General features: G+C 44.8%; 1 protein-coding gene across 1 annotated transcript; it reads right to left on the bottom strand.

The window, feature by feature from the left end:
* Positions 1–3,132: 3,132 nt before the first annotated feature.
* On the bottom strand, positions 3,133–12,660 carry LOC118833742 (zinc finger protein 420-like). The gene is made up of 6 exons (XM_036741129.1): positions 12,389–12,660; positions 12,195–12,261; positions 11,845–12,003; positions 11,670–11,796; positions 11,362–11,457; positions 3,133–5,186 (listed from the first exon to the last, which is right to left on the bottom strand). The coding sequence occupies exons 1-6, from the start codon at positions 12,658–12,660 to the stop codon at positions 3,133–3,135; spliced, it is 2,775 nt and encodes a 924-aa protein (XP_036597024.1).
* Between the last annotated feature and the right edge of the window lie 10,454 nt (positions 12,661–23,114).

Genomic DNA, 23,114 nt, shown 5'->3' with positions numbered 1-23,114 from the left:
TTGATATATGTTTGGCATGACCTCACATGTATAATTTCTATCAAATTGTTTGAAACCCAAATTGCTTCTCAAGGACAGGGGAGAGCTGCAAAATTGGGAGGAAATTTGGAATTCAATTTTTAAAAAATCAATGTTAAAATTTTTACATGTAATTTTTAATTGCAAGGCAATAATCACCACATAGGCAATAATTGTCAGTGTGCCTATGTGGTTATATATCACAGAATGTAAGAGACTCTCCACATGGAAGGCAGAAGAAGTAAACCATTTATTCAGACACCAGAGGACCAGATCCTAAAACCAATAAGCCCAGTCCATCGTAGCAAAGAATTCAATACACAACTCCATAGCAGAGAACCACTCCATCCCATAACCTTCTGCCCCCTGCTGGGGCCTTGCCACCAACAAACTCACAGCACAGCACAGCACAGCTAGCATGTCTGCTCTCTCCCTCACACATGTGATTCAGGCTTCCTGTGACATAAGCAGGTCACATGGGTGGGAAAGATCTTCAAATCTAAATCGTCATTATAAATTGAGAAAAGTTTAGCAAAATAAAAATATATTTTAAAAAGAATTTAGCAGAGAGTGACTAAGTAATGATGACTCCAGAAAAACTTTGGGAGGAGCACTGAACTTACTTCACTTTTTTTGTTTTATTCCTACACGTAATTGGGGGCGTAGTTACAACAACTGCAAGCATTTACTAAGCACATACGTGCCAGGCTCTGCGCTTAAACAAAAAAAGGCAAAAAGGTCCCTGCCCCCAAGGAGCTCACAGTTTAATGGAGGAGACAACATGCATGCAACTATGTATAAACCAGATATATACAGGATAAATTGGAGATAATCAAAAGACGAAAGGCTCTTGCAATGAAGTAGGATTGGGAAGGGTTTTAGTGAGAACTCAAAGAAAGCCAGGAGGAGGTGGAGATGAAAAGGGAGAGATTTCCAAGCATGGCAGATAGCCCGTGAAAATGCTTCGACTCCAGAGATGCAATGTGTTGTGTAAGGTACAGCAAGGAAACCAGTGTCCCAGGGGTGGGTGGGGGGGGGGGGGCGGCGGGAAGAGTATGTGGAAAAGAGGAAGGTGTAAGAAGACAGCAAGGTCATGAAGGGCTTTATATGACAAAGAGGATTTTATATTTGATCCTATAGGGAATTGGAAGTCAATGGGGCTGATTAAATGGGGTGGAGGTAGGCGCATGGCCAGACTTGTTTTAGGAAGATTAGGAAGTTTCTCCTGGTTCCTTTCCTGCGAGTCTTAAGTCTCCTTTGCCAGATCACCATGGGAAGCCATGGTGCAGTGGATAGAGTGCTGGACATGGTGTCAGGGAGACCTGAGTTCAAAACCAGCCTCAGACACTTAATAGCTTTAACTCTGAGCATATCACTTAAATTATGTGTCAGTTTCCTCAGCTGTAAAATTGGGATAGTAATAGCATCTGCCTCCCATGTTGCTCTAAGGATAAAATAACATTTATACTTTGAAATCTTTAAAGCGCTATATAAATGGCAAGTATTGGTATTGGGGAACAAGGTAGCACACTGGAGAGTGCTGGACAGATAGTTAGGATATCCTAAGTCTAAATCCTGCCTCAGATACTTCCTGTTACCAGGGCCAAGCCCCTTAAACTGCTGCCTCAGCTTCCTCAAAAAGGGCGTGATACTAACACCTACCTGACAGGGTTGTTCTGAGAGTCCAATGAAATTCTGTTTGTAAAAGGGCTTGGCAAACCTTTGAAGTGCTGCACAAACACTAGCTGTTATGCACCACAGGCCTCTGTCCCAGAATTTCTGCTCTCTCTGGGTGATCCCAGCTTAGTTTTGACTACAACTAATGTTGCAAAGAACACTTCTGGATAGAAAGCTTTGCTTTTTGATGACACTTTAAGGGTCTTAATCCTAAAGGGATGGGAGAGGTGGACTGGTCAGGTCACACAAACAGGAGCAGGTTCAGGTTGGAGCTGCCACACCATCTGGTAGGTTTTGGTTAGACTCAAGGGTGGGAGTGTACAAGGGGACTCTTTGTGGGCTGGGTGGTAGAGGGGAAAGCAGAGAAATGCTTCAGATTGAGGGAGGGGAGTAGTGAATCTTCTGAATTTGATAGGAATGGCATGAAGGAATTACCAATTCATTGTTTTCAGAGCTGCACCAAGGAAACCTGGTCTACCGAAGACAGGAGAAGAGAGAAGGGCTGGGCATTTCTGAGGGTTCACAATGTCAGATTGCAGAAGTCTCAATCACCTGCTGTGTGAGGGAGGGAGGTGGCTGGAAACTCAAGAGCTCCAGAAATGGTTTAGAACAACCCCTATGGGGAAACTAGACAGGAAAAAGCTTTATCTGTGGCATGCACATTCAGGTTAAATTCTGACTGAATTCCACTTGGCAGAATAGGAAGAACACTGGATTCGGAGTCAGAAAATCTATGTTCAATTGCAGATTTGGCCACTGGCTTCACATCATTTAAACTCTTTAGACCTCAGGTTTCTCATCTTTAAAATGAAGGGGCAGGACCAGATGATCTCTAGGGTACTTAAAGCTCTACATTTATGAAAATCCAAGGAATCAGGCTTTCATCCAGTTTGAATTACCTGACAGCCAGTAAGTTATTTGTTCTGGCTGAAGGCCCTTCTTCCCCCATTACATTCATGCTGGTTTTTTCTCTAGTATGAACTGACCATTTACTCTGGAAGATGGCCTTTCCTCATCCATTACATTCATAGGATTTCTCACCATTATGCATTCCTTAGTGTTGAGGAAGTCCTGTTCAAATGCAAGTGAATATTCAATTAATCAACAAGAATTGATTATTGTCCTTGTCGTTAGTTTTGATGGGTAACATGCTTTTAAGGCTTGCTGAGCACTTCACAAATGGTATCTCCTTTTACCCTTACCACAATACTTAGAGGTAGGTGGGAGTATCATGCTCATTCACAGATGATAAAAGTGAGGCTGAGAGAGATGAAATAGTGACTTGCCCAGTGTCAGACAGCTGGGAAGGTTCTGAGGGCAGATTTGAAACCAGTTTTTCCTGGTGCCAGGTCTGAGGTCTATCCACAGCGCTACCTTGCTGACAGTTCCAACCAGCTGCCTACTGTTCTTCTATTCATTACCCTCACAAAGTCTCTCTCAAGGATGCAGGCTTTGATTTCTCTCATGAGCTCTGGGCTTTCTGAAAGCCTTCCCACATTTCTTAAGTTCATTTGGTTTATCTCTAGCATGAGTTTGAGTATGTCGAGTCAGCTGTGAGGACTGGCAGAAGGCCTTCTCACATTCAAAGCATTTATAGGGCTTCTCTTGAGTATGGATTCTCTCATGCCGGGTAAGCTGTGCACTTTGGGGGAAGGACTTTCCACATTCACTACATTCAAAAGGTTTTTTCCCAGTATGTATCATCTGATGGCGAGTAAGGTGTGAACTGTGGCGGAAAGTCTTTCCACATTCATTACAGTTATAAGGTTTTTCTCCTGTATGAATTCTCTGATGTTCACTAAGTCCTGTGCTCAGGCGGAAGAACTTGCCACATTCCAAGCATTTATAAGGCTTCTCTCCACTATGAATCGTCTGATGTACAGTGAGTTGTGTGCTCTGACGGAAGGTCTTCCCACATTCATCACATTTATAAGGTTTCTCTCCACTATGAATTTTCTGATGCACTGTAAGTTGTGTGCTCTGGCGGAAGGTCTTCCCACATTCATTACACTCATAAGGTTTCTCTCCAGTATGAATCCTCTGGTGCAGGGTCAATTGTATACTCTGCCTGAAGGACTTGCCACATTCCTTACAGTCATAAGGTTTCTCTCCAGTATGAATTCTCTGATGTAGAGTAAGTTGTGAGCTATGGCCAAAGGCCTTTCCACACTCAGAACATTCATAAGGTTTCTCTCCTGTATGAATTCTCTGATGTTCACTGAGTCTTGTGCCTAGGCGGAAGGCCTTTCCACATTCATTACATTTATAAGGTTTCTCTCCAGTATGAATTCTCTGATGTTCACTAAGACTTGTGCCCAAACGGAAGGACTTCCCACACTCATCACATTCATAAGGTTTTTCTCCAGTATGAATTCTCTGGTGTGTAGTAAGTTGTATACTCTGGCGGAAGACCTTCCCACACTCATTACATTCATAAGGTTTCTCTCCGGTGTGAATTGTCTGATGTGCAGTAAGTTGTGTACTTTGTCGGAAGGCCTTTCCACATATTTTACATTCATAAGGTTTCTCTCCAGTGTGGATTCTTTGATGTTGAGTAAGCTGTGAACCATGGCGGAAGGCCTTTCCACATTCTTTACATTTATAAGGTCTATCTCCAGTATGAATTCTCTGATGCTGAGTAAGGTGTGAACTATGGCGGAAGGTCTTTCCACATTCATTACATTCATAAGGTTTTTCTCCAGTATGAATTCTCTGATGTTGAGTGAGATGTGATCCATGGCGGAAGGCTTTCCCACATTCATTACATTTATAAGGTTTCTCTCCAGTATGAATTTTCTGATGTTCAACAAGCCCTGTGCTCAGACGAAAGACTTTAGAGCACTCATTACATTTAAAAGGTTTTTCTCCAGTATGAATTGACTGATGTTGAATAAGATGTCCTTGCTGATAGAAGGCCTTCCCACACTGACCACACTCGTAAGGTCTTTCCCCAGTATGACTTCTCTTATGCTGAATAAGACACATCTTCTGAAAGAAGCCTTTCCCACATTCATTACATACAAAAGGTTTCTCTCCAGCTTTCTCACTTTCATTGAGGTTTGAATTGTTACTGATGGATTGCTCACTTTCTTTGAATTTAGACAATGTCTTCTTTGGGCATGTTTTATTACATTTTCTTAGGTCTGAATATATTTTTAGGCTCTTTCTTTGCATATTATGTTTATGGAAACTCTTTGCTGCTGATTCTCTTTGTTGTGGTAAAAAGGCTGGTTCTGGACTTGAGCTTCTATTACATTCATCATACTTCTGGTTTCTCACTTGACTTGACCTTTTCCTTTGGATATTGGCTTTATGTTTGGAAGGTTTCTTCTTATCCTTTTTCTTTCTCAATAACGTGGTCTCATTTGTCTGGTTTTCTTTCAGTCTGGATGTGGAGGGACTCTTCTTGGTGAGTCTCTCCTGGGATGATTCTTGCACAGAAAGACCCAGTTTTGGAGGTGATTCCTTGGTTTCAGACCTAGGTTCCCAATCTGAAAAAAAAAACACAAATAAGCATAAATATCCTTTATTCATCCAGTTTTACATGCAGTCTCCTATTTTCTGCCTCTTCCACCAATAACTAACCATCTTTATATGACAGAACCCTGCTCCTACTTCTGCCTTTTGGGTTGAGAAAAAACAAGTCAAATCAAGTCAGTATGTGACATGGAATTGGCAGAATAATGGGTTGTTCATGTATTTTAAGGGATACCAATGAAGGATTAATTTTTTTCCAAAAGTTATAATGAAAATATGAGCCATGGAGTGAAGAACAAGGCCTTACTGGGATATAAATAGCTGTCATCTGAATGGAATAGGGGACCTAGAAAGAATACCAATGAAGATGATGTGGCTTTGACTAAAGGCACCACAAATGAAGTCTTATAATTTACAGTGAGCATAGGAAAAGGGACAGCTGAACACAAATAATGTAATCAGCCAGTCCAGGAAGGAGGAAAGCTAGAAAAGATTACCAGGGGAACAAGAACACAGGTCTGTCCAGTGGTGACACAGGAAATGCCCCCCATTGATGCAGGTTGGCCCCTTCTCTGCATGGTGAGCCTTATAGAACTGCCTGTGTCACTGAGGGGTAAAGGGCATTGCTCAGGATCAAACACACTATGTGTCAGAGGCAGGGCTGGACCCCAGGTCTTCCTGGTTCTCTGCACCATGTGGCCCTCACTACCTCTGTGACCAGGAGAGTAGATTTAGGAAACTGAGACCTCAGAAGGCTTGTTATGGTCTAAGACAGGGCCATCCAACCTTAGGTTTTTATTGAAACAATAGACAATATATTTTGATTTGCCATTTTCGTGAGAGTTCTGTGGTAGCTTGGCTTTGTTTACTAAAGAATTTGTGTAAATTTCTATGCTTATAGGCGGGATGCATAAATAGCAGCTGGATTCCTTCTACTTCCTGCCTCTTCTCCCCAACACACACTCCTGTAGTACAGAAAGGGCTTCTGCCTCCCATACACATCCAGGCTCCCATCCCTCCTAGGTCCCTTTTCAGTTCTGAGCTGAGCCTTCCAGGGTCTCAAGGATACAGCTTCACTTGCCTTGAGGCTAGACCTCTACAGAAGACCCTGAACAGTTTAACCCCCTGTCTCCCTCCAGTCCTCTCTCTGACCAGTGAAACTGCTTGGAATCGCTCCTACTTCCCCTGTCTGGAGCTCAGTAATTTTGAACCACCAGCTGCTGTCATAGAGACCCTGTTCTCCAACCCCAGCTGCCAGCTCCCTTTCTCCCATACACTTCAACCTGAGGCCTTTAGCAAGCTCCAGACCTCCCCCTCTTTCCATTGTAAACTATGGAATGCCCACTCAGGAATGAACAGACTTCTTTTCACTTTAATCCTCTTCCTTTATCCATTTCTATCTTCTGGCATTCAGAGACCTGGTCTCGCCCTGTCTTGACAATGCTTCCCTTTCCACCTTTTCTGGTCCCCCGACTCACTTGTCAAGGTTGGGGAGTCAGAATCCTCCATGCTCCCCGTGGCCACTTCCAGATTCTCCCTCCACTACCATCATTAAGCAACCTGTACAACTTGGAGGTTCACCCAGGCTGGATCCTGGTGGCCATTCTCTATCAACCCCTGGCACTCCTTAATGAGGTCAGCACTCCATTTATACTCTGTCCACCCCAAATCTTTCCCTCAACATAAAGAACTTCAACATTGGAGTTGTGAGCTGATCCAGCCATTTTGGAGAGCAATTTGGAACTATGCCCAAAGGGCTATAAAAATGTTTATACCCTTTGATCCAGATACCACTTCTAGGGTTGTATCCCAAAGAAATCACACAAGCGGGAAAAGGACCCATATGTACAAAAATATTTATAGCAGCTCTTTTTGTGGTAGCTAAGAACTGGAAATCAAAGGGATGCCCATCAACTGGGGAATGGCTGAACAAGCTGTGGTATATGAAGGTAATGGAATACTATTGTGCCATAAGAAAAGGGGGTGATACGGACTTCATAACAACCTGGAAAAACCTACACGACATAATGCTGAGCGAGCGGAGCAGAGCCAGGAGAACACTGTACACAACCACAGATATATGGATTCTATGAGGACCAACCCTGACAGATTTCACTCTTCTCAGCAACACAAGGTGCAAGGACAACTCCAAAGGACTCACGATGGAGAATGCTATCTACACCCAGAGAAAGAACTGTGAAGTATGAATGCAGATTGAGGCACACTTCATGCTAGCCTTTTTTTCCCTCACTTTTTTTGATCTTTCTTTTTCTCTCTTTTGTTTTTGTTTTTGGGTTTGTTTTTTTTTTTTGGTCCTGTTTCTTCTTTCGCATGATTCATTTCATTGATCACGGTTCTTCTCCATAACTTGACTAGTGTGTAAATTAATTCAATGTGAAGTTATATGTGGAAGTTATATGGGATTCCATGCCATCTTGGGGAGGGAGGGGGGAGGGAGGAAATAAAATCTGGAACTCAAAATTATGTAGAACCAAATGTTGTATACTAAAAATTAAAAAAAAATTTAATTAAAAAAAAACAAACTTCAACATACATACTGATGCTACCTAAAATACTTGACCTTCCCTGTTTCTTAATCTACTCTACCCCCACGGCCTACTCCTGCAGTTGATTTTGGCTACACAAAAAGACAGTCATACCCAAGGTCTTGCCACCACCCACCCCAAGTATTCCACTTCCACAACCCTGGACTGGTTTCACCATGTTCCTCCTTCACTCATGGCCACAGGCTACTGCAGAAAGCTGGAGAAAGTCGCAGAACCACAGTGCCTGGGTCCAACACAAATTGATGTTACTGAATCTCACATGGGTACTCACAGCAGCAAGACAATCCCTCTACTGCCCCATAATCAATCTGCTATCCCACTTTTCACAGTGGTTGTTCCAAATGTTCTTGCTCCCCTTAAACCTTACCAATGTAGCCCTTCTTCTCCCTCAGCTGAGGACCTCATCACATATTTCATTGAAAAATACTGAGGCCCCTCTTCCACCGTCATACTTAGCACAGTGCCTGGGTACAAAGTAGGCACTTAATAAATGCTTACTGACTGACTTACTGACCACAAAACACTCTTTACAGAAATAAAGAGAGGCCTAAAGAAAACTGTAGAAGTATTTATTGCGCTTGGCTAAGCTGTGCCACTATAATAAAAATGATGGTACCATATATATTAATTTCCTTATTTGGATTCATACCATTCAAATTACTAAAGAATGCTTTCATATAACTAAAAAGATAATAAATTCCTCAAGATGAATAAAAGATCAAGAATCTCAAGGGAAATACCAAAAAAAAGGGGGGGGGAGGCCAGCAGTACCAGATTTCAAACAAAAATACAGTATAGTCATCACCAAACTCATTTAGTATTGATGAAAACAAAGCCAAGCTGATCAATGGAACCAGACACAGAAGCAGAGGAACACAGTCATGCAGTTTGACAAATCCTCAAACCACATCCATGAGGGTAGGGCTCACTCTCCAACAAAAATGGTTAGAAAAATGGAAAGCAGCCTGGCAGGAATTGACTTTAGATCAACAATTCACACAACCAACTCCAAGTGGATTTATTTTTAATTTTTTAATTTTTTTTTGCAGGGGGGAAGGCAGGGCAATTGGGGTTAAGTGACTTACCCAAGGTCACACAGCTAGTAAGTATGTCAAGTGTCTGAAGCAGAATTTGAACTCAGGTCCTCCTGACTCCAGGGCCAGTGCTCTATTCACTGTGCCACCTACCTGCCCCTCCAAGTGGATTTATGAGTTAGATATAAGAGGATGTATCACAAAAAAAAAAAACACAAAAATAAACAAACAAAAAAAAACTAGAGGGATAGGAAAGGAGAGAAGGTTTGCAACTGTGGATAAGGGAAACATTCTTGACCAAAGGAGGGATAGAAAAGAATACAGAAGACAAAATGGACAGGTCGGATTACATTAGATTGAAAAGCTCGTGGACAAACAAAATCAATGCACATAAAATTGTAAGAAAGATAATGAACTAAAAGCAAAAATCCGTACAAGTTTCCTGATTAAGGTTTGCTATCCCAGGTACAGAGGAAACATCCCAACATAGAAGCACAGCCATTCCTGCGTGGATAAACAGGCAAATAATGTGAAAAGGAAATTCTCAAGTGAAGAAACCCAAACTATCAACCACCATAGGGAAATGACTATATCCACGTAATCATATTAAGGGAACTACCAATTAAACAGATCTAGGGTGTCACCTCACACCCACGGGATTGCCGAAGATGAGAAAAGGAAAATGACTCTCGCTGGACTAGAGACCCATTTAGAACCAAACCCAGCGAGTCAGTGACCTGCCTACACCCTCGGCCGCAGCGGTTCTGTCACTAGGTTTACAGTCAAAGGGATCAAAGGGGACGGGAAAGGACTTAGAGCTGCACTTTCTGTTGCAGCAAAGAATCGGAAATGAAGCCGGCGTCCCGACTGGGGCCTGGCTGAACAAAGAACAGTACGCAAGCGCTACAGATTGTTAGAGTGCAATGAATGTTACCCTACGGTAAAATGAAGAGACGGCATCAGCGAATCCTGGTACCTAAATGGACCGGGATGATGTCCATCCATGAGGACGCAGAATGAAGCCTGGTAGCCCTTCTTGACAGAGAGATGATGGACTGGGGCAAAGAGACTTACCTATGTGTCTGCCTTGTTTGTTCTAGGGGCTTCCTTTTTCGAGTTTTTTTTTTTAATTGGAGAGGAGGGAAGGTTTGAGGGAGAAAGGAAGGGTGGGAATTAGCTGCGCAAAAGAAGAGGAAGCGCCCCCGAAACCGCAGGAGCACTTTCCAAACTACACGGTGGGGGGTAGGGGGTAGGGAATAGGAAAGGCTTTTTGTGCTCCTCTGTGCCCATGAAGATGATGTCTCTTTGGGGATTGAAGTTCAGAATGAAAAATACAATTGAAGAGTAAAGAGAACGGTTCTCTCAGCACCCTGAAACCCCATATTCCTGCCGCCGCACTGGCAAACCCCAGACTTTGTGCCCAAGCTTCACGAAGCGTAGGTAGACAATGCGTCAGCTCAGAGCGATTCCCACCAGAAGGGGGGCGATGCATTTTGGGCCTGCCAAGCAAGCCAAGCATGCAGTTCTTCTTGCCCACGTAAATCGTTTTCAGGATAGAACTGACTTTTCCTGTTCCTTGCATCCTCCCCATTCATCATTGCTTAAAGGCGCAGGAACATTCGGTTCCTTTCACACACCAAAATTTGTGCCGCCACCCCCCAATGGACTGGCACCCCATTTGCTTCCCATTCTTTGCTGCCCCAAAGGAGTGCTGCTAATACTCAGGTGGACATGGGACCTCTCCCTGAAAGACTGATCTCCCTCATCCAGGAGAAACCCTCCTGGTACAAAAGGCACAGGAGCTTGAGGAATTTTCTCAAGTGATTCCAAATGTTTTTTTTTTTTTTTTAGCCTGGCCCGACTAGTTCTCAGCCCTACAGAGTGGACCTCCCTGGGCTGATCTCCCTACAGTCCCCACAAAACTGACTAATGCCCAGTTACCTTAATCTGCATTTCTCTTTCTATTAGTGATTCAGAGCACCCTTCTAAAGATGTTGGGAGCCTACAAAGCTTCATTTTAAAAATGGCTAGGAATGGGTAGTTCTTGGAAAAGAAACTGAGAAGATCAGTGACCACAGGATACACCATTCACGCGTCCAGCAATCAGAGGCATGCCAGTGAAACCAGCTGAGAGATCATTTTCCCCACAGATGTAGGAGAAGGAGATTCAGCACTGGCAGAGCTAACGGAGACACAGGCAGAGGGGGCCGCGCTGGGCACCGTGCTCCCTTTTCTGGAAGCTACAGGAGAGGCCAGAGTCAGAGCCGAATCAGGGAGAGGCGGCCCCAAGGATCCTGGTGCACACGTGCTGAGGACGCAGATCAAGCCTCGTTTCTATACCAGTAATGGGGCTGCGGGATGGGGGAGAGCAGAGGCCCCAGGACAGGACCCGGGGCCACCCACAGCACCCAGGAACAATGTTCTTATAAGGAACACGTCCGAGGCAGCCGCCAGGGCGCGTGTGGGCAGACTCTGGCACCACAATGTGCTCCAGGGAGGGAGACTTGTCTGCCAGGAAGACTCGGCCCTTCCCCATGGGCTAGGGAGCTGTGGGAGAGGGTCCTGGCCAGGGCTGGGGCCCCACTCACCTGCACAGCTGCTTCCTGGGACATCTCCCTCTGGCCTCCAAGGGGCTTCCCCTCGCTCCAGTTGCTCAATCAGGTCAGGCTTGGAAAGGGCAAGTCCTGCTTGAGGAAATGGGGAAGGGGAGCTCAGAGACACACTCACGCTAGAAAGGGGATGGGCCCAGAGCCTTGCAGGGGTGCAGGTCCCTGGGCTGGGACTATAGGGGAGACACCGCGGGGGAGAGCGGGGCACGGCATGGGGAGGCCCCGTCTCCCGGCCGTCTCTGCCCTCCCCATGCTCGGCCCTGTCCAGGGGTAGCAGGGGTCCTCACCCAAGCAAACCAGGTTCCCATAGTTCTCCAGCATCACTTGGCGGTAAAGCTCCTTCTGGGAGGGCTCCAGATGCCCCCACTCCTCCGGGCTGAAGGTCACGGCCACATCTCTGAAAGTCACCGGTTTCTGAAACACCAAAGATGCGCGTTCAGCTGGAGACCACCTCTCTCCTACCCCCAATGCTCGCTCCATCATAACGTACGACCGGCATCGGGGACAGGTCACTCTCTGAACCACAGCCCCTTCACTCGGGAAATGCAGACTTCGCGTGGCCCCCAAGAAGGTGCCCATCCCGGGGCCTGAAGTCAGTGCGGCTGCTCGAGCCTGGACAGGCTAGGGAGGGCCCGGCGAGGGCGGGGAGACTGGGAGATCAGCTCTGGCCGTGCTGCCCACCTCCTGGGGGAGCTCGGGCCTCTCCTCCGCCAGACTGAGGGACAGCTCTCAGGCTGCATCCCTGGGAAGCTCCGGGAGACAAATGTGCCCACCAGCGAGGGCCACAGGTGGACAGCCGGTCACTCACTCACCAGGTGGGTCCGCGTGGTCTGGAGCATGGGCGCCATGCCCACCTCCTCCTCTGGGGCCAGGGCAGAGCTGAGAAGGGAAAGGGAGCTATGAGAAAGTCAGGGTCTTGTGCCCACCACCCTGAGGGCACCGCGGGCAGACACGGGACAGGCTTGTGGATGCCAAGGATGTGCGAGGGGGCGTGGGGGACAGCTACAAAGTGGGGCATGTGTCAGGCTGGATGTGGCCGTGGGAAGCAGGGCCATGTGGAGTGCCCAGGGACAGGGGGCTGGCCCTAGGGTACTGAAGGGGCCCTCCTAAGGCACTGAGGAACCATGGCAGGTGGGGAGGAGAGCAGTGTGGGGTGTCTTGGGGGATTGGGGGGGCTGGGGTCTCTCCCGAGGCACTGGGGAGCCATGGCAGGTAGGAGAGCAGAACCTGCACCAGGGAGGTCTGCAGCACAGACGCCCCCTCGTCTGACCTGCCCATTGGACGACCTGAGGCTGTGGGAGCCAATCAGCGGCCTTGCTGCTCCCTGGCCCCTCCTAGTCTCTGTCCTCTTCTCAAAGCCGGCCTGGCACCTGCTCTCCCATGAGGAGGGGAGGGGAGGCAGCGAAGTTGCTGATTGGCTCCTGAGCCCTAGGGCCAGCCAATGTGCGTGCTTAGTCGTTGAGTGGTGGGGCTAGGCGAGGCTGCGTCAGGGCGGTGATTCTCCAAGTCCCCTCGCCACCACCACGCCCACTTTTCCTCTTTGTTGACCTGGATAACAGGTTCAGGGAGCCCTGGCCCAACCCGGTTCCCATTTGCTTGGCTCCGGCCCGGGGCCTGGCTCCCACTTACCCCGGCGACATCCCTAAGGCGCGAGCCCTGGCGGTGGCTGAGGACCGAACAGAACCGAGGCTGCCCGGCTGACCTGGATGGATGCTGCCAGTTAGGGAGAGGAAGTGCCGTTGCCATGGAGACTTCCCCGGAAACCCGCCCAGAGCCTCCGCGCTCTTCCTTCTGGGAAATGTGGTTTGTGGGCCCAGAGCTGTCCTGGGAGCACTGGGGTGTAGGTCTGCAATAGCTTTTCTGGAGCTCCTGTCTCTCTGTAGCTTGTGGTACCAGAGTCCAAACCTATAGCTACTGAGTCGCTCTAGAACTTGTGGTTTGCAGACTATGTTGCGCTTGTAGCAAAAGCTCTTCTTCCCATTCCCCACCCCCTCCGTGTAACATGGGGGCATCATGGTGTGGTTCAAGGGGAGGCAGAAAAGGCATCTGCAGCCTCTTCCCCAGCGCTTGTCCAAGGGAGTCTCATTCCTGATGTTTCCACAATCCGGCTAGCAGCTTCTGTGGGGGTGTAAGATCCACCCACAGCCAGCACCCGGAAAGCTGCCAGCATGCTGGGAAAGCACAGGTTCTTTTGATCTGCTTAACTAAGGAAAGCAAGGTGAAGGAGTTGACAAGCTTACTTTAATCCAGCATACAGACAGCATTCACTTAGTTGAGGGGAAAAAGCCAGCACCCTGAGCTTCAGAACAAAATACAAACAAATTACAAATATCAACAGACAGACCCAATACAATTCATAGTTACCAACATCTAGGTTCAGCCCGGGAGCTCGGAACGAGGGCTGGCCCAGAGTCACTGCTGCAGCAAAGAGCTCCAAGGAAGAGGAGGCCAACCCCTGGTTTTATATCTTTTTCAGCATCAGGGGTAAGTCACACATGCGACTCACCCACTGACCTAGAATCTTCACAAAGAGGCTACTCAAATCCACGTGGTCTAAGAGCCTCTGCTGTCCCAGACATGTAAACTAGGCCCTCCCTGGAGTTAGCCCCACCTTGGGCCCCACCTAATAGGGGTTTGGGCCTGGGGCTTAGCACCTAGTAAGGATTACTCAAAGAAAACAAAGGCCATTTTGCTTACCTGCACACCTGCCAGAAGGGCGGCTGGGCAGTTGAAGCCAGAAACTTGATCACTCTTCTCCCTTCAGACAAAAGGGGCGCGCTGCTAGAATGAAATCTATCATCTCCCTTAAAAACTATTAGTTTCGGGGTTTTCAGGTTCAATCTAGCTTCTAGTCATTGTTCCATTCATTGGAGGAGCAGCACCTCAAGCTTTACATCCAAGGCTTAACTCTCATCCCACCAAGTACCAATCCACAATGAATACACATAGGTAGTAGCAAAAAAAAAAAAAAAAAATCCAAGTCCATAACAAACTAGAAGTCAGAGAAAGGACACATAGGAGGATACACACCAGACTATACAGAGTGAAGGAGCTCTCCCATTGAAGAGAGCTCAACCAAGAGAGAGTCTAAGATCTCATCCCAAGGGGAAATTTCCCAAAGTCTCTGGTAGAGCAAGCTGGGGATGGGGACATAATAGAGACTGCTGGCTCCTCTCATGTCAGCTTCTTCTGGACATGGAGGACAGCCAGACAAAATGCCTGGAGTCTGGAGATGGAGTGTCTTGTTGATGGAACATCAAGAAGGCCAGTGCGTGAAGAGGTTGTAAAGGAGAGTATCATGTAAGAAGACTTGAAAGGTGAGGCAGGTTATAAAAGGCTTTGAATGACAAAGAAAGCATTTTGTATTTGATCCCGGAGGAGAAAGGGAGCCATTGGAGTTTATTGAGTAGGGTAGGGTTAGGTAGGGTGTCAGCCATGTGGCTTAGGAAAATCTTTAGTGACTTTATAGAGAATGGACTGGAGGGTGGAGATACTATGGCAGGCAGACACCTCCCCCCCACCCCAAGCAATAGTCCAAGTATGAGGTGGTGAGAGTCTGCCTTAGGGTAGGGGCAGTGTCAGATAGCAGAAGGGGGAGTATTGGAGAGAAATGGACCGGAGATGGTGCAGAGGTGACAGGGACCAGAGATGGTGCAGAGGTGACAGGGACCAGAGATGGTGCAGAGGTGACAGGGACCAGAGATGCTGCAGAGGTGACATGGACCAGAGATGCTGCAGAGGTGACATGGACCAGAGATGGTGCAGAGGTGACATGGACCAGAGATGCTGCAGAGGCAAATTGGACAGGCCTTGGTAACAGATGGATATGGAGGGTGAGAGAGAGTGAGGAGACTAGGATGATTCATAGGTTGGTAACCTGAGGCACTGGGAGGATAAGGGTGCCCTCTTGTGGTTGTTTTCAGTCATTTCAGTCCTGTCCAACTTTTTGTGGCCCAGTTTGGGGTTTTCTTACAAGATACTGGTGTGATTTGCCATTTCCTTTTCAAGCTCATTTTATGGGTGAGGAAACTGAGGTAAGAAGGGATAAGTAACTTGTGCATGGTCACACAGCCTGTAAATGTCTGAGACCGGATTTGCATTCACAAAGATGAGTCTTCCTGACTCTAGGCTTGGCACTGTATCCACTATGCCACCTAGCTGCCCCTGGTGTTGCTCTAGATGGTAACAATAGAAATAATAGCAACATCTAAGATTTTTATAGCCTGTACAATATGGCAGGGACTTTACATTACGCCCAGAGTCCCGTGCCACTCTTCCAGTGGCTGAGAGCCCCAAGGAGCCGCCCACTTATATATCTTGTTCAGGGTCAAAGGTGAGTCACACATGCGACTCACCCATGTGACTTAAAGCATAACAAACATGCCTCTTAAACCCACGTGGGGTAGGCTTTCCCCTGAGGCAAGGAGGTCATCAAAGACTCCAGATTTAACTAAAGAAACAAAGGCTGGACTCATCAAGGGCACTTGATTAAGTAAGTGCTAAAAGAGAAAACAGTAAAAAGGTCCCACCTTAACTAATATTACACTGCTGGACTGAGTAATTTATAAAATCCTCTGCTACTGAAAATCCCCAGAGCCATGGTGAGATTATTTGCTCACTCAAATATACTAATCAGGTCTTGACTCTTCTTGAGGTGGCCATACCCTTGATGTTCCCATTGCTCATGAATGTTTTACTTCCATGTGTATGAACTCTGAAATTCATTTATCAGTCAGTCAATAAGCATTTGGTACACACTACTGTGTGCCAGGCACCATGCTAAGTGCTGCGAATGCATATTCAAGCAGAAAGAATAATAGTCCCTGCTCTCAAAGAGCTTATGTTCTAATTGAGGAAGCCAATACATACAAGGAAACTTAAGGGGGAGGTGCATACCCAGTCCAAGAGTGTGACGGAGAAGGTGTGGAGTGTAGCCTGGATGCTCTACTGGCTTGGTGCCCTCCTTGGACAAGTTCTGGGAGGAGCCATCCTATCAGAGGTGTATGGGACAGAATTTTAAATAATAGGAGAGACATCCTTAGGAGAAACAAAGTAAATTTATTCTACAAACCTTGCAAGATTTGGGCACGCCTCCATAATGGAGGAGGCAAGGTAAAAGGGAACCTGCCTTAATTTACAGTCTTAATGAAAAGATTGCCACCCACCTTTATCCCTTCTCACCATTGGCTGGGAGGTGGGCTTACAGTCTAGGCGAGAAAACTAGGCAGAGGACCAAGGTTGATCTGGTCCATTCAGGTTTTTCCCTATCAGAACTCAACTGCCTGGGTGGCATCTGAAAGTCTAGGAGAAGAAATGGGGTGGGGGAGAGGTGGGGAGAGATCTTCCTAGAGCAAAGAACAAATAGCTCACAGGAAGTTCATTATCTTCTAACATCTGAGAGAGAGGGGGAAGGGCACGCCCACAGTTCCAGGCCCTCACCCTCCAAAATCACAAAGCCAAATCAAATCCCAAAACCTCTCCATTAGACATACCCTGTGAAGTCTTCACAATTATCCATCCCATTCAGAGGGGAAAGCCATGGGAGCTGGGGGGGGGGCAGGGAGGGGCAGGGAGGGGAAGGTACTTCTAACTTGAGAGTTCCACAAATGGAGTGAGCTTCTGGCATGAAGGGGTTTCTAGGGCATAGTAGAGAAGGTCTGGAGTCCAATCTGAAGATTTGTCATCTTTTTATCCATCTCTAACAATGTGCTGGCCAGGAAGTCACTCTTCCTGTGTGGCCCTCAGAGCTGGCCTGTGCCCTCATGCTGCACTGACACACCAGGTCATGGAAGGTATGGGGCCAACTACAGGCATTTATGAGAAATGACATAAATTCCTCAACTGTATTCTTTACTAGAATAAAAACCCACCGGTGTGCATAAGTGAGGCATTGGTTGTTTGCCTTCGTTCTTGAAGAGGACCAAAATGACATCACCATGTTGGGGTCAAGGAGCCCCTTTCCTCTTGTCTGTTTTCTCTCAGCACCCCTTCTATCAGACCAAGTGCCCCAACCACAGACTTCTCCATTTAAGGGTCATCCCTCATTCTGGAAGAGGACAGCCACAGATATTGCTGGCACTGACAGCCCTGTTCAAAGTGCTGCCATGAGACAACCACCACTTCTCCCTTGCCCTCTCCTCTCTTTTTCTACTGCTGTGCATAAACCCCATACCCTCCAGTCCTGATTTCCTATTACTGTCCTCTTTTCCAAAGCTGGGAAGAGCTATAACTCTCAGGGTCTTGGTAGCCAGCCAAATCTTGCTACAAATTATTACAATTCCATCTTTCCCTCTGCCTTATGTCCCTAACCCTGTTCATCTTAGGTGATTGGGGCATGCACAAAGCTGGGTTATGTATGCATTTAAAAGCATTATTCTGAGAAGGGGTTCATAGGCTTCACCAGAATGCCACCAAAGTGGTCTGTGACACACAAAAGTTTAGGAACCTCTGAAGTTGGTAACTTTCATGAGATACTCTCATCATCCCAAGCAGACAGCTAACTTTGCCTTTGGGTTTTACTCCACCCCCTTGAGGCCCAAGGAGAGGAGAGGCCTCAAAAAGAAGTCCATGCCCTAAGCTGGCCCCAAGTGGCTAGAGATGGATGTGATCAGGGAAAATCAGTTCTGCCAGAGAGGATTCTGGGAAGATGGCAGAGTAGTAGGTCAGAGATCTTTAGGTTCTCCAAATTTCCTCCAGAAAAATAAAAAGATAAAACATCACCTCAGAGGAAACACAGAATAGCAGAAATAAACAAAGGTTAGGGTAAAGCAGATGTTCTCCTAAAACAACTTGAGGAGACCTCCCCCCCCCCCAAAGACCCGACCGCCAGAGTGGAGGTTCAGGTTTGACTTGACTGAAGGGCAAACTCCTCCAGGCCAACTCTGCAGAATCTCCAAATGACAAGCCCTGTGGGCAGCTGGGGTTGGGGGGCAGCCTCAGCCTTAGAAACTTTATCTCACAGACAGTGTGGGGTCTGACAACTAAGTCAGAGACTGAAGGACCTTCCCCTACCTACGGATGCCAAGCACAGCTGTGCTGACCAGACACATCTTGGGCTGGGCTGCCCGCAAAGGAGAAAGAACCCAACCACAGATAGCTACTATGGGGATAGAGAAGATCTGGATTCATATCAAAGGAAGATAGTGGAGTTAAAAAATCCACTTGTTTTTTTAATAAGAAATGTCAAATGGTTCCAAGCACAAAAAGAGTTCTTGGAAGAACTTAAAAAGGACTTTTAAAATCAAATAAGAGAGGTCAAGGAAAAATTAGGAAAAAAGAGCAATCCAAGAAAATTATGAAAAGAAAGTCAACCAATTTGAAATAGAGAATTGAAAACTTAAGGAAGAAAATAAATTCTTTAAAAACTAGAATTGGGCAAAGGGAAGTTAATGACAAGCTAAGATACCAAGAAATCATAAAACAACAGCAAAAGAATGAAAAATAAAAGAGAACGTGAACCATCTCATCAGAAAAAAAACCATCAGGAGAACAGACCAAGGACAAATAATATAAAGAATAGTCAGACTACCTGAAATTATGAGGAAAAAAGAATTTTGATGCATTCTTATAAGAACTTATCAAGGAAAATTGCCCCGAAGTTCTACAACAAGAAGGCAAAGCAGAAATAGAAAAAAAAATCCATTGATCACCACCTGAAAGAGATCCTAGGAGAAAACATACAGGAATATCCTAGCCAAGTTTCAGAGCTCCAAGATTGAGAAAATATTGGAAGCAACAAGAAGGAAACAATTTTAATATCATTGAGCTACAATAAAGATTACACAAGCTACTATGTTGAAGGACTGTAGGTCTTAGAATACTACATTTCATAGCAAGAGAGCTGGGGTTACAACCAACAGTAACTTACACAGCAAAGCCAAATATAATCCTCAATGAAAATAAAAAATTGACATTTATGGGGCAGCTAGGTGGCGCAGTGAGTAGAGCATCGGCCCTGGAGTCAGGAGGACCTGAGTTCAAATCGTGCCTCAGACACTTGACACATGTACTAGCTGTGTGACCTTGGGCAAGTCACTTAACCCCAATTGCCCTGTCAAAGAAGTGAGAAAAAAATTTTTTTAAATTGACATTTAATGAACTGAAAGACTTTCAAGTATTCATGACAAAAACAGCAGAACTTAATGGAAAATTTGACACATAAAGGAGAAATATAAAGTAAATATTAAAAGGCCAATTATAAGGGACTCAATGGGGTCAAATTGTTTACTTCTTATATGTGAAAATATTGTCAGTAGTTGTGTACTGATGATAGACTGTAATGATGACAGACTGTCATCAATATTTGGGTAATTTGAAAGAGAGGCTTAGCCTGTGCTGAGTATGATGGAGCAATTCTTAAAAAAGCTGTGTAAGGAGAGATAAAAAGGAGTAATTATCTCAAAGAAACGAGGCATAAAAGGAAAATCTGATACAGAAGAAGGTAGTTGGGGGGGGGAGGGTGGGTAGTGCTGCAACCTTTCACTGGGAATGGGTTAAAGAGGGAACAACATATATATGGCTACAAGGGCATAAAAGCCTTTAAATTCAGAAAGAATCAAGAGGGCAAGGGGATAGGGTCAGGGGAAAGGAGAAAGGAGGGACTCTTAGAGGGATAGGTAGGTTAAGGAACAGGAGAGCAAGGTATTGGGTAGAAGTAAAGCAGAGGAGGAAAGGAGGGATAGGGTAAATAAGGTGAGAAGGATAGTGAGGAAAAATAGGAAGGCAGAAAATACACAAGTAATTATCGCTTATAATGTGAATGGGATGAATTTACCCATAAAATAGAAACCGCTAACAGATTAATATTTTGAATTCAACAATATGTTGCTTTCAGGAAACAATAAAAATGAGAGATACACACAAAGATAAAATATAAGTCAGGAATAGAATGTATTTTGCAAAAAAAAAAAAAAAAACAAGTAGCAATCATGATCTCAGACAAAGTTAAAGCCAAAATAGATTTAATCAAAAGAGAAAAATAGAGAATCTACACTATGTCAGCATTATTATTCAGTACTGCTTTAGACCATTTAAAATAACTAGACAGTATAAAACACCTGAAAACATACCTGCTAAAACAGACACAGGAAATAAATTAACAAACATAAAACATTTCTTATACAAATGAAGTCAAATCTAAAGCATTGACATAATATTTATTGTTCATGGGTAGGCTAAGCTAATACAATACAAATGACAATATAACCTAATCTATTTATTTAATGCCATCCCAATTAAATTACTAAAAATTATCTTACTGAGTTGGAAAAATAATAAAGTTCATTTGGAAGAACAGAAGGTTAGAAAACCAGGGGAAAAAGATGTAAAAGAAGCAGACTCAGTAGTATTAGAACTTAAACTATATTATAAGGTGTAATGGTAATTTAAATTTGAAGATCTTTCCCACTCATTAATAGGCCCATGTAATCTGCTTATGTCACAGGAAGCCTAAGTCACATGCAGTGGGAAGAGCTTGCTGAATGAGAGGAACAGGAAAGGGTGCAGCTGAGAGGAAGTGAAGTCAGAGCAGTTAGAACTGAGGGAGAGAGCAGACACAGGTGAGCTAGCCATGCTGAGTGTGTTTGTAGGAAGGCCCCAGCAGGAGGGAAGGTTATGGGATGGGGAGGCTCCATGCTGTGATATTGTGTTTTAAGTTTCTTGCTGTTATGATAAAGTGAGCTTACTGGTTTTGGGAGTTGGTTGCTATTGTGATGGATTGAATTTATTGGTTATAGGATTTGGTCCTCTGGTATCTGAATAAATGTTTTACTCCTACTTTCTATATGGAGAGTCTCTTATATTTCGTGATGCAAAACTACATAGGCACATTCACAATTATCATCAATGTTTATTTTCTTGCTAACACGTAAGGTAATATCATTATTGAAGTGTAAAACAGATAATTTTTATTATTTTAAATTAAAATTTTCTTATAAAAATAATACCAATGTAGCCAAGAATGAAAGGAATGCAGAAAATTGCTAAGAAAAAACTTTCATAGACAAGCTCTCAAATAGGATGTGATTAGATTGGAATATTGCTGTGGTGTAGGAAATGAGCTGGTTGATTTCTACAATAACATGGAAAGACTTGGACTTATGAAGGAAGATACGATCCACCTTTAGAAAAACAAATTACAAGTGGAAATAAGCATAGTACAGTCTGACATATATTTGTATTGAGTATATATGTAATATGTTTATAGATATGTACATATACATGTATGTGTGTATGTTATATGTGTGTGTACATATCCACAATTAATTGTAACCTTCTTTAAGGAGGGTGGGGAAAGTAAGGGGAAAAATAAAGAAAAGGTGCCACAGCAGAGGACAAAAGAAAACCTACATGGAAGCAAAGAGAAGCTGGGCAGTTTTGAAAACAATGTGTAGTATTTATTGCATAGGTTTTCTTGAAATGAAAATTTATTGTTTCCTGTTGAATACTCTCATGTTCTGCTGTATACATGGCAATGTTTTCTTTTTCTTTTCTCATTTTGTATTTAAGTTTAAATACATTTTAAAATTTACCAAAAAAAACTAGCAAACTACAAATCAAAGTTTAATTGATTATTTTGTTAATTGTTGAGACCTAAGAAAGTGATGAAGAAAATGTTACTGATGCAGACTGAAAGTAAAAGTGTGTAAAAAAAGAAAATCAATTCTGCCCATGAAAGAGGGTTCTGGGGGTGGCGAAAAGTGCTCTAAACTGCCTTCACAGTGATCTCTACTGGGACACACTAATGTTTTACTGATACAGTTGCATGGCAGCTAGATGTGGAACACTTGCTATTGTTGTTCATCCTTCCATTTTGAAGAGGACCAATGACATCATACGGATATGTTGACTTGCTCATGAACTGGATGGAACTACTGCCTGGGAAGAACTAAAAATGAGTGTCACGGAGGATACTGGAGAGGATGCACCATATATCCAAAGAGGAATTTTGAAGAGCAGGAGTAACATCTCAAGGAGTTGTGTGCAAGGAAAAATAGAAGGGCTGGTCACATGGTAAGAGCAAGGAATGAGAGGCAGACAGGCAGAGGCCTGCACTGGTATCCCTATCATGTTGGCAGAAAACACAGCAGGACTCCAGTAGTTTGGGTGCAACCCCTGTAGGTATGTGCTAGAACCAGCTAAAACTGGCTTTGTGAGAGCTGATTGTTAAAATTTCAGTTTGAGCATTTGCACCTTGGACATTGGAAAATGCTTTAAAACAGGGGTTGATTTATTGTTTTGTTTATTGTCTAAACTTAAAGTGATCAAATAATTATTAATAATACAAGTTAAACTTTAAAATCCATGGTGCAGTTGTTTGGGGTGGTTTTATTAAGTATATAAAACAATGTCATCATTCCCTCCTTGAATGAATGGGGCTTAAAATCTTGGGGTAAGGGGCAAAGGTCTCATCCTCCAAAGCTTCTTCCTGCTGATAGTGGATGTAGAGCTGTCTCTGCCCCAAGAGACTAAGTCCTATTCAAGAGGTCAAGCTGGCATCTGGAACTCAATTGACGCCAGGTCCAGGGATGACACATCACAGTCATGGGCAGGTCCAGAGATGACATCTGAACACATCAGAGAGTGACAGCTGGCTTAAATGATCAGGCATCTGCAGGTGGATGGTATCAAACCTGCAGGAAACAAATCTCACAAACAAATTTAGCAGACAAAAGTCCAAAAAGAAACAAAGAGACTATCATAGCCTCAGTCACGATAGAATACATGAGTCAAGG

This window comes from Trichosurus vulpecula, chromosome 1 (assembly GCF_011100635.1).
Source record: "Trichosurus vulpecula isolate mTriVul1 chromosome 1, mTriVul1.pri, whole genome shotgun sequence".
Taxonomy (NCBI): Eukaryota; Metazoa; Chordata; class Mammalia; order Diprotodontia; family Phalangeridae; genus Trichosurus; species Trichosurus vulpecula.
The sequence above is the reverse complement of the archived record's forward strand: the minus strand, read 5'-3'. Positions and strand labels throughout refer to the sequence as shown.

Coding starts and splice junctions, on each gene's coding strand:
- LOC118833742 (XM_036741129.1), bottom strand. CDS start 12,660: ATGGGCAGGTCAGACGAGGGGGCGTCTGTGCTGCAGACCTCCCTGGTG. Junction 12,004..12,194: donor AGACCACGCGGACCCACCTG/GTGAGTGAGTGA, acceptor GGCCCTCCCTAG/CCTGTCCAGGCTCGAGCAGC. Junction 11,797..11,844: donor TGATGGAGCGAGCATTGGGG/GTAGGAGAGAGG, acceptor TTGGTGTTTCAG/AAACCGGTGACTTTCAGAGA.